Genomic DNA, 11197 nt, shown 5'->3' with positions numbered 1-11197 from the left:
GTACTCTACAGTACTAGTTGAGTCTACTTTAAATGCACACAAAATGGGTATTTGTAGGAACATTGTTCACAAACATTCTTACTCTACTGATTTTCAAATAAAATATAAATGCTGGTAGGCCGAATGTCATGAGAAATTCCAAACCTTTTGCCAAATTTCACAAAATTGCATTTGTCATAATACTGAAAAAAGCAATCCCTGAAGTTTACCTTTCTACCCCCTGCTTCAGAAATGTGTGCCAGTGCAGTTGAAGTCCCTGCTGATCTTTGGCTTCTTTATTTTTGCCACTCAGGCAGATGCTCGGTAGAGTGGACATGCTGCCAAGTACTCTGTGGTTGTCACATACTGTGTTGCTGGTCTAAAATCCTTAAAGACAGACACCCCCACCCGCCCAACCTCCACTACTGGAACTGCGCCAGCTGAACAAGAGGGATCACCAGGGTTCAAAGCAGCTGACAGCAAACCGGTGGATCCTTTTGTTTCTTGAAGCATTATCTTGTTTAAGGACTTAGACAACAAATTATTCAGTGTCTCACTATGTTTTCTTGACCATGACAGATTTTTTTATAAATTATTCTTAAAATTTTCAATTGTCTATCAGCGTGGGGTGTAAAGTGTAGGTATTATATTATTCACTACACCCCTATTTTGTTGTATATTTTCATTCAAAGTTTTACACAAATTTCATACAGAAAGGATCACACCAGACACTATGTTATCATATACACATAAAAATTGATTCAGCATGTGGGGATGGATCATTGATTTTATTGTTTGCACTCATCTTGACATTCTGTCACCCGCCAAGGAAACATGGCGGGTGGTGCCCGTATCCATGGATACGGGCTGGAGATGGCTGAGAGGTTGGAGGGGCTGGGGGCTGGTACAGAGGAGCTGAGTTGGCAGGGGTCCTGACAGTTCCGCTCTTTAATAGAGGTTCTTCTGCACGTAGGCGGCGATGTATTTGACGGCCAGCATGGTCTCCTCACATGTGGGCTTGATCTGAGACTCAGGCAGCAGGAAGCCATAACGACCAGTGTCACGCAACTCAAAGGTGTAGGAATATTTCACTCCCAGGTCGTAGGCCCAGTCGTCAGAGCCTCCAGCAGCAGGGTCTGAAGGCAAATAAGTAGGGGGGGATTGCTCAGAGTGGGATATGCTGATGACCTGGGACAGTCTAGATGTGTTTTCATACAAATACTGCTTTTGCCAGCCAAGAAAATCCTTTGTTTGCGAGGGTGTTAGTATCATGAACACATCAGAATGCATAATATTAAAGGCGAAAATAGACTATCAAGCTTCCTCTCAATACACTATTTCCCCATGGACAGCAATGCAGCCGCACTATTTGCTGTACTTACAGATGGTTGCAGCACCGGGTCCACTGGTGTAGCTGGTGCCATACAGACTACGCAGAGCAGCAGACGCTCCCTCAGCAACCTTCAGCTACAATACAGAGAGGACACAAAAATCTGATGTGTTAAAGAACCAATCAGTAGGTTTTTGACTGTATAAAATACAAACATTTTCATTAATATTACTGAACACTTTCATAAATCTGATCCTGTTGTCTGGCTTTAATGTGAAAAGATTATCTGAAAAAGGAACAATACCATACAGAACCAAACAACTGTTAAAATACAGCTGGTAGCAAGAAGAAGTAAATATCTGCTTTTTGCCCAGCAGCATCTGCCATCCATTGCTCTAGTTCAAACATTTATTTTTAACAGATATTACAGCAAATAGTAAAAAGCGTCAGTGAGTTCCATCAGGAAATGAAACCCCGAGAGAAATGCACAAGCAGGAAATTATATTTCCGGATGGACAGATGAGTTATGGCAGATCCCCAGAGTTCTTTTGTTCTGTGAAGTGTCAGAAGAGAGCTTAAATTACAAGTGAGTAATAGAGAGACAGAGGCATGTGATCTGCCTCAATTAGTGTAAGAGCTGGAGCAGGGGTGTGAGTGTTAACTATGCAGCCCTTGGACACCCCAGTGAGAGGTAAAAGAGCCATGAGAATGAGGCGTACAAGCAGGGAGTAAATAATTTGCAGCAGCAAAGTGTGTCCTTTAGATCAGAGTCGTAATGGGGCTGGGCGGAATTCTTTGCTTAAGCTTTTGGAAACACTTTTGGAGGTATTGTACCAAGTTTCTATTGTATTTGTATCATCATGTTTTGAATTGAGATGCACACCATACGGGACACATTTCACATAATAAAGACACTTTCCATGCTCTATATAATCTGCATCTAATGTTCACTTTCTGCAAATTAATAATTTCCAAATCTGCTTATCAATTTCACCTTTGATACTTTTCTGACAGTTATCATATGAGGAGATGGATTGATCTAAAATACGCGAATGCAGTACTGACGCAATAAATCTGTTGTCTTCACATTCCTAATATAAACAAGATGTGCACAATTCAGGGTTGAATTATTATAGTCACTGTGACTGACCATGCATAGCACTTAACATAGTCACTATCTTTTTACAGCTGATTGAACAATGTGTCCTTCGTGGAAAACAATGAAGACTTACCAGCTCGCTGTGATCTGCAGCCAGCTCATAGGTGTAGGAGTAGGGGAAGAGCAGCAGCTGGGAGTAGGAGTGGACGGTGAGGTAGGCCTTGATGATGGACTTGTTCCTGCGGATGAAGTCAGCAACATTCTTGACCTCGATCTCAGACTCGGGAGTGTACCCGCAGAAGGTGTCGCTGCAGGGGTTGCTGGAGGCTCCAATGGCTGAAATTACATTGTGGAATTTACATTGTGGAAAACCGTAGATGCATACAACTTTTTTTTAATTCTTCAAATGCACTGTGACCATGCTGAAAAGGTTATCATCAGGGTTATCTCCGTTTCTGACTGAGATCACAAATTTATAATAGAAAGCACGCAATATTAAAAGATGCTAGGTCTAATGAAAGATATTACCAATTTGCATTTTGGGAAATGTAGGATTTGGTGTTTTTATAGTCTTAGATTTTGACTATTTTTAAACCTGTTTCTCACATCCTCATCCCTGAACTTAATGGAAGTGCAATATTAAATTGCTTTAAGATGTAACTGTGTATGTGTTACACTTACTGCACCAGCCAGCATTGAAGTTCCTGTTGGGATCGGCTCCAACGCAGCTAGATCCAGATTTCTTGGAGCGAGTTTTCCTCCACATCCTGTTCTAAAGTTCCCAAGTGGATAAAATAAACGAATGTCAGGCATTAACAAATCAACAGATTCTTTAAGATAACAATACAGAATTGTCTCTATTAGGTTGAACTATAAAGTCAGAAGGCTTGAAACTGTAACATACGCTCTTGTGGGTGTAGTCATAGCCATCAACATTAAAGACAGGCAGAACAAAAACGTCCATCTGGTTCAGCAGGCTGGTCATCTGAGAATCACTGCCATAGGTGGACAGAGCCTGAAGAAGATTGCGCCAAAAAAAAAGTTATGTACTGTAACCAGAGAAAATATATATATATAAATATTTGCCATGCCTATCCAAGTGTCCTCCTTACCTCCTTAACAAACCACTGGCAGAAAGCAGGAGAGATCCACTCTCTTGCGTGGATACCACAGTCCATAAAGATAGCAGGCTTTGTGGAGCTGGACTTCTTACCAAGCTGTGGTTGTTAAAGATTATCATACAATGTGTGTTAGATGTAATTGCACGAAGAATTACAAACAAATCATCATGTAAGTCCTGAAATACCTTGAGGACAGTCATGGGGCGTCCCTCGTAGGTGTTTCCAATCACCTGCTTACTGATCAGATCAGAATTGGAGGAGGAAATAGAGGCGATCCATGACTGGATCTGAAAGCAAAAGACGGACACATAAGAATAGGAAAATAACAGTCTGATCAGGGTTGAGATTGTGACTCATAATGTTTTTGCCTCATACTTTGTCCCAGGTATTGTACTTAGTGTAGCTGTGGGATCTGGGAGAGGCCTCGTTGTCAGCCTGGGACTCAACAGCAGTCTGCAGATCCTCAATGAGGACCCTGAAGATGGATTAATGAAAACAGAGTAAAAACCTGAAGCAAATTAATTATTAGCTGTTAATATTTTGGATTTTAGTCTTGTGACCTACTCGTGTTCCATGTCATTCTGCTGCAGGATGGTGTACACCATATCAAGGTACTTGGCAGGCACGCGGATGTCCACGTCAATGTCGATAGTCACCAGCTCAGGGCTCTCGGGCCTCCAGAAGTCGACCTGCAGATGGCGCCAAAGTCAAACACTTGAGCACGCTGGAACATTTGAATATGAAATCTAAATACAGCACTTCAGCCTCTCAACTGACAAGCTGAAAGAAATTCTTATTGTAAAATGAATATGAGATGTCAAGGACATATTTGACCTAACCATTCCTGAAAGAAAAAGGTGGGGTGAAAAATTATTTGCACGTCTGAATAGGCAGTGAGTAAATTAGCAGAATGACTCCAGTAGGTCCACCATTAGCAAACCAGTGAAACCCCTGTAGTGAGTGAGGATAGCGCTGTTAAGGTGTGTGAAAGCAGGTAGTTACCTCGATGCTCTCAGCCAGTTCCTTAATGAGGGTCACATGCTCATCAAGCACAGGCTTCAGACGGAAGACTTTCTCTCTGGTGAAAAAAAGAGAGGAATCACAAATACAGTACAACAGACACAAGACATTGTGTTTTCATATCACACAGAAGTTTCTTCACCTCACAGTAAAACAATATGCTTCTTGTGAGACACATATAGCAAATATATACCAGTGCAAGCTTTTCTCATGAGTGAGACGGGTTGTGATGATTTATCATATTATTTAATGATGCTCAATGTCTTTCTTAGCAATAGTTTAGTAATGCGCACAAATACTGACATTTACATACTTTAAATTGATGGGAGATAACTACCTTGAACCTGGCTGGCTGGGCTATTCAATACTCACTTGGATCACTAGTTAACATAGGCTAAATACAGTACTATGCTACATAGCAAGAAGGGGACGAGTCATGTTCTGTCACAGTACTTGCATCAGTCCATAGTGCAATACAAAGTCATTAAACAGCACTGCAGATTTGATCATTACAGCAATTCTCTCACTTATGTTTTGCATAAGTGAGAGAACTGCAATATATTTTGCTTTAATAAAGATTCAAACTTTACCCCTCGAAGCGAGTGACGTCACCCAGGGCAAAAGCCACCAATCCAAAAAGCAGGAGGACCTTCATGTTGGCAGTGAGGCTGATCTCGCTCCTGGACAACACTTATAACCCCTGACCTGTCGCTATTCCACCAATCCCCATCTGTGATGGAGTAACATGTCATACATCCTCCCTAGTACCTATTTTTAGGTACTATGTGGAGGAACATGGCCCAACATGATGCACAGTCAATGATTAATAGGTGCCAGAGGTGCTTGGGGAAACTGTGAGCCAAGGTCACTTGATTTTGATTGCTAATAATTACTTAATCTCAGATAAACAGTTATTTCTAGATGTTTTGGTAACTAATGATACATTTTTCCTGTCAAATCAAGATGATTTTTAACGAGGTAATAAAAATAATCAACTCAGCGCTGTAGGCTTTTTCATTTTATTCATATTTTCATATATTCACAAACTGTACACTTAGAGAGTAGAAAAAAAAAATCTATTAACATGTTTAAATACCACAAATACAACCACCATAGCTATTGACAATGATCACCCAACCAGGAGTCTTTGTGTAGCACTCTTATTTATACATTGTGTTACTCCCAGACTTGCAAAGCATCACAGTCATAATATGCAAACACTTACTATACATGTTCACACAGAGCACATAACTTGACAATACTATATAGCATATAGGCACCGGCTGTCATTGTCAAACACCTTAATAACTGATACAAATTAACATCATATTTTTGCTACAAATTTCCAATTGTTCCATGTACACAGCTGCGTGCAGAGCATGCATGAGTGGATTATGATAACTGTTCCAACTGGTGAAAGACCTGCTGAGCACACAGAATGGTTATCACTGGACAATATAAAACTGCACTGTATCCTTAAGGTATAACGGTGACAAAATCATGCATATACATGCATGTCTTATATAAATAGTGGAAAAAGCGTTCTGTAATCATATATAGCCTTCACTAGCAGGGAGGTACTTCATTAATATATTTAATTTCTGTTTCTCTTTTTTTTTTTTACTTTGTCACTAACAGAAATTTTTGCCAGCATGAATGTAACAAGCATGAGTGTCCTATGATGGTTTACAAACAATTATTCTGCAGACCGTATAAGGTAGTGAATATCTGTGAATTGTTCACAGAGGGACACGAATACAACTTTACAGCCATTCTCCATGGTTCAGTGCATGGTAATACAGTTGGGGGTTATAAAATCATGGAATGTCTCCATCTCTGGACTCTTAACCACAGACCAAAAGAGTGGGGAGAGTGAATGTGCACCCTCTTTCTTTTCTTTCACTTAACGTTAGAAGAGGCCTTACTTTTGGATATAAGGCTCAGTGCCTCTGAGGCAGGGAGGGACAGGGCACTCATCTTGGAGCTGATGCTTGGGTGAGGCCCTGTAGGTCCAGGTGGCGAACAGCGCAACAGCCGGAGTAGGTTTTTGCGAAAGTTGTGCCCCACAAAGCCATACACAATAGGGTTAATGCAGCTGTTGAAGTAGGCGATGCAGATGGTGAAGGGCATGGCGGTGTCAATGATTTCCAGGATGGCACAGTTCTCCACCAGCATCAGCTGGGTGATCACCTGCATGAAGTGGAACACCTGATGGGGCACCCAGCACATGAAGAAGGCCAGGACAGCTGCTGCGAGCATACGCAGTACCTCGTCATCCCGGGAACGGGAGCTTTTCTGGATGTGTTTCGCCCCCCTCAGCGCTCGTCCGATGAGGCAGTAACAAGTGATGATGATGATGAAGGGCACCAGGAAACCCAACAAGCTTTTCATCAGACTGATGGCCAGCAGGAGGTCTTTCAACCACATGGCATTTCCACTGTTCTGGTGCAGAATGCCACACACTGTAGTGTTAAAGTTTGTGAAGCTGTGGACATCCCTGGTCAGTGCTGTGGGCACGCTAAGCACAAAAGCAAAAAGCCAGATCACTACGCAGGTGATACGCGCATACACCACGGTGCGGAACCTGCGTGATCGCATCGGGTGCACAATGGAGAGGTACCGGTCAATGCTGAGGGCTGTGAGGAAGAAAATGCTGGTGTAGAGGTTAAAAATCACCAGCCCTGCGCTGGCCTTGCACAGGAATCCTCCAAAGGGCCAGTGATACCCCGTGGCGGTGAAGGTCGCCCACATGGGCAGAGTGATGAGGAAGGTGAGGTCAGAAACAGCAAGATTCAGAACAAAAATGTTGGCCACCGTCTTGAGCTTCATGTAGCAGTAGATGACAGCCACCACCATACTGTTTCCGACAATGCCGATGACAAAGTTACAGCCATAGACAATGGGTATCAGGGTGAAGATGATTTCATGTCTTCCAGACATGCCGCATGTCAGGGCTATCCCTTCTGTCATATTCTTCATTTTCCCTTTTTTTAGTGCCAGATCCTGGGACTTTAAAACAGGGGGCCCTGTCAGCAGGGTGCGTCTGTGGTGACTGATACAGGCCTTGGGCGAGGGCCTCAGTGAGTCCTATAAAAGAAACACAACAAAAACGTCACAGGCAGTCTAAGGGAAGAGCAATCGTTACTGCTGGCATGGCCCATAAATGTTAATCCACACGAGCACCCATGAAAGTGCTCACCCTACACCAGCTCATTAAAGACCTGAACATTAAAGCCATCCTGACGCTTTATGTTATTTCTGTAAAATAAGAAGCCATGAAAAACAGATGTTGTATGTTATTCAATATTCCAAAAATGCACTTTGAAACGTCATTATTCAGACAGCCTGCACTTTGCCATCTTCTTTAAATCGTCTCACAGCTAATGAATGGCGACAGTAAAACCGTACAGTGTTTATCAAATGGCCCGTCCATCTGGGTGGACTGTCAGCACCCGGAAGGAGAACATTTATGCCTTGTGTTATGACCTGTGTTAATGAAGACTGCATAACAAAGTGCGAGCTTGGATAACAACACCATTAAACACTGAGGTACTGAGGGAGCAGGGAGGGAAGAGAAAGAGAGGGTTGAGGCTCCAGTCACTGTAAAAGACATGTCACGTTTCAAACCCTTGGTGTGCAGAGATACATTGTACCCAGCATGAGAACTTCTAATCAGCACACACCTAAACAAACAGGACAGCAGGGATTCGGCTCTGTGGAAACTTTGCTCTGTGAGAAAATCAAACCTGCGTGCTGCGGAAAATTTGCCTCGGGGCTAGTTTTTGCTTCATTTGTATGAGCAGAGTGGGAAATGGGGAGAAAAAAAAAAAAGAAATTCTCCCCTTTGTTTAGAGTCTTTATGTTTAATAGAACAGCTTAGTGAGCATCATTAGTGGGGCTGATGTAATAATATTAGCATAAGCCTCATGTATACTATTACTAAAGCTGCAAAGATAGTTTCTGTTCGTAATTACATGAAAATGACAACGTGTGTGGTTACACTGAAACCTGACAGATGCTAGAGGAAAATTTACTCTGGATTTGTAGCTCAGAACTGGATAAATAATAAAAGATTATACAACAACAATTAAATAGGCTGTTTATTAGAATAGGAAGTATAACTTGTACACTTCATTTTCTTTGAATAGAACTGGAAATTCTCTGATTACCTGTTCGACTAAACTAAGCAGGTGTCTAGCCACAAGATGGCATCCCAGCTTCAAGATTTTACTCACTTTTACTCAATCACAGTCCAGATGTATATATGTACATATATATATGTATATATATATATTTTTTTAAATATTGAAAAGTTGCCTTTTGCTTTTGCTGAAATCTAGTTGCTGCTGTTGCTGTTACAGCCACTGTCAACTACTTATTGAATGCGCTTTTTCCCTGTGTACATTCCTGCTGCCCTCTGGTTGGCGTTAAGACAGTCTGAGCTTCACCAGTAGAACTATTTTATCTCAAAGACAAAGATCTCATTTTCCACCAGGTTTCAGTGGATGAATACTTTGAAAAAAAAAAAACCTTCAGTGCACTAAAGAAACAACCGTATCGGTTGCAGATGTGGGGATTGTTGAGTGTGGAAGATGTGTGGGTGCCAAGGGCAACAGAATAATGAAATATCTCTGAGAGTTTCCTGCACAGACCCAAGTGCAGTAGGCAGGGTAAAGTACCAACACAGATGTCACTACTTAGATTTGCTGTACATGTGTTTTCTTTCTTTAATGATTACAACAGTGGCTGGCTGTTAATTCAAACTACACAGAAGAGAGCAACAAAACACATCAGTTTCACAATTTGAGGATTTAAAATAGCTTTAAAAAAATCTCTTGATGCTAAGAAGATTTCTAGTGACCACAAATGGAAACATGGCAGAGAGTCGGCACCACATGCCTGTGACCATTATTGGAAGGCTTAACATTTTAACCGCCAGTATTTTTCCATGAGGGAGATGCTCAAGGCGAAGGGACATATGTGTGGTGAGTGAATATAAACAAGGCTGAAAGTTATTGCTGCCTATATATGTAAGTGAGCCCCATAATAAAGGTGAGGTGGCACAGACAGAAGGCAGTCGACTCGGAAGCAGGTGATTTAGTGCGGCTGTGTCCAGTGAGCTATAGCTTTGCAGTGAGATGGCACATTACTGAATGACAGCCATAAACCCTGGGTGACCACAAACAGGAAGGTAAACACCTACTTCACAAGGTCCCCGTGCAAGCTGCATCCTCTCAGACGAGAAAACGGACTGCGAGGCCCTGCACTGTTTGCAAACACAAGGCTGCTTACAAAGAATAAAATTGTGTTTAAGAGGATGTTTGGGGACATTTCTGCTCCACAGTACGGCGGCTGACTCCTGAATGACACTGCAGAAGCAACATTCCATTTATAATCCTTCTGCAGTGTATAAAACATTACCCCTTCCTGGGAATCTAAATCTAGAAGAGTTAAAATCAGCCTGGGCTAACTGGGTAGGACTGAGTTCCCATCAACAGAGCTATCTGGAGGCTGCCCTCAGCCCGAGCACCTGGCAGCTCTGACATGAGCACCACCATCTGGCTGCCCATAGAGAAAGCCACTAAAATGTTTGGTTGATGGAGTTAATGATTTATATCAGCCCATTATGAAATGAGGTTCATCTTACTGGGAACACACCACCTCAGCCTCCCACCTCCTGATCATCCACTCGTGCAGTTCTTTCTCAACAGCCAGTGCTTCCCATTGTTGTAAACCCAACCTTTAGTTTCCTGTATCTTCTAACATGTTACAGGAATACAAATTTAACACCCAACTACCCACCATCAATAAATGCCAGTCTGTATTGCAGCTTAATTTGTCACACTTACTCCGTGCAGAGTTATAACGTGGCTGTCTAAAAGTGTAGTGCACCACATCTGTAGCCTCCTACAACTCAATTCCTTCCGCCTCAACTTACAAGGAGTCACTTCAGCTGAAGAGTTTTAGAAGTAGGAAACTTGACCAACAGCAACCTCACTAAAAAAAAAACTGTAATAGTAATGGTGCCATTCAATTAGGCTGATTGAATTTTTTTAAATGTACCGAATCAACACACTTCTCATTTAAAATATGTGCATTATATACGTAAATATGTATAAACTAAGAAAGAGAAAGAACAGAAGATTTTGATTAAGTGTGTGTGTGTGTGTGTGTGTGTGTGTGTGTGTGTGTGTGTGTGTGTGTGACAGAGAGAGAGAGAGTGACAGTGTCCATGAACTAAATGAAAACATGACTTCTGCCTGCAGGAGAGGAGCTAATGGAAATATTGGCTTCAGAAGCCATGTCTGCATTTTTCTGTTTACAAAACTGCGCTTCCATGTGACTTGCGCAATTAAACAGCACAAACTTCTGCCTGAGAAGCCTTCTTCTCATTTCCTGTTCTACATTTTAGGAATAATGCCACCAGCACTTGCAATAACATAAGAGATTAGAAATCCTTTTCTCACCAATTTCGAGTCAGTAGTTTGTTAGGACATTATTTCACTGTAGAATCTTATATTAAATAACACATACAGATATTAGGGTTGGGGAAATAAGCATCTATGAAGATGAGACCCATAGATAACTCTTGGTTTAAGATCATGGTGCCTGCAGCATTTTTTCCTCCGTTCCTCAACATGTTCAATC

At 41.9% G+C, this 11197-nt stretch overlaps 2 protein-coding genes across 4 annotated transcripts in view; both read right to left on the bottom strand.

The window, feature by feature from the left end:
* Window positions 1-748: 748 nt before the first annotated feature.
* On the bottom strand, window positions 749-5237 carry cpb1 (carboxypeptidase B1 (tissue)). The gene is made up of 11 exons (XM_041066271.1): window positions 5140-5237; window positions 4532-4607; window positions 4094-4218; window positions 3905-4004; window positions 3715-3816; window positions 3521-3625; window positions 3313-3423; window positions 3090-3180; window positions 2542-2744; window positions 1362-1446; window positions 749-1115 (listed from the first exon to the last, which is right to left on the bottom strand). The coding sequence occupies exons 1-11, from the start codon at window positions 5202-5204 to the stop codon at window positions 928-930; spliced, it is 1251 nt and encodes a 416-aa protein (XP_040922205.1). The 5' UTR covers window positions 5205-5237; the 3' UTR covers window positions 749-927.
* Window positions 5238-5562: 325 nt separating this feature from the next.
* agtr1b (angiotensin II receptor, type 1b) overlaps window positions 5563-11197 on the bottom strand; it is a 57338-nt gene continuing 51703 nt past the window's right edge. For all 3 annotated transcript variants that reach the window (XM_041066274.1, XM_041066272.1, XM_041066273.1), the window contains exon 2: window positions 5563-7636. In XM_041066274.1, coding sequence (XP_040922208.1) covers window positions 6449-7528 — 1080 coding nt within the window. In that variant the 5' untranslated portion in view covers window positions 7529-7636 and the 3' untranslated portion in view covers window positions 5563-6448. The remainder of the gene's footprint in view (window positions 7637-11197) is intronic.

This window comes from Toxotes jaculatrix, chromosome 20, assembly GCF_017976425.1.
Source record: "Toxotes jaculatrix isolate fToxJac2 chromosome 20, fToxJac2.pri, whole genome shotgun sequence".
NCBI classification, from domain to species: Eukaryota; Metazoa; Chordata; class Actinopteri; family Toxotidae; genus Toxotes; species Toxotes jaculatrix.
Note: the sequence above shows the minus strand (reverse complement) of the source record. Positions and strands in the feature narration are given on the sequence as shown.

Coding starts and splice junctions, on each gene's coding strand:
- cpb1 (XM_041066271.1), bottom strand. CDS start 5,204: ATGAAGGTCCTCCTGCTTTTTGGATTGGTGGCTTTTGCCCTGGGTGAC. Junction 3,626..3,714: donor GCCCCATGACTGTCCTCAAG/GTATTTCAGGAC, acceptor TAACAACCACAG/CTTGGTAAGAAGTCCAGCTC. Junction 3,424..3,520: donor GCCAGTGGTTTGTTAAGGAG/GTAAGGAGGACA, acceptor AATCTTCTTCAG/GCTCTGTCCACCTATGGCAG.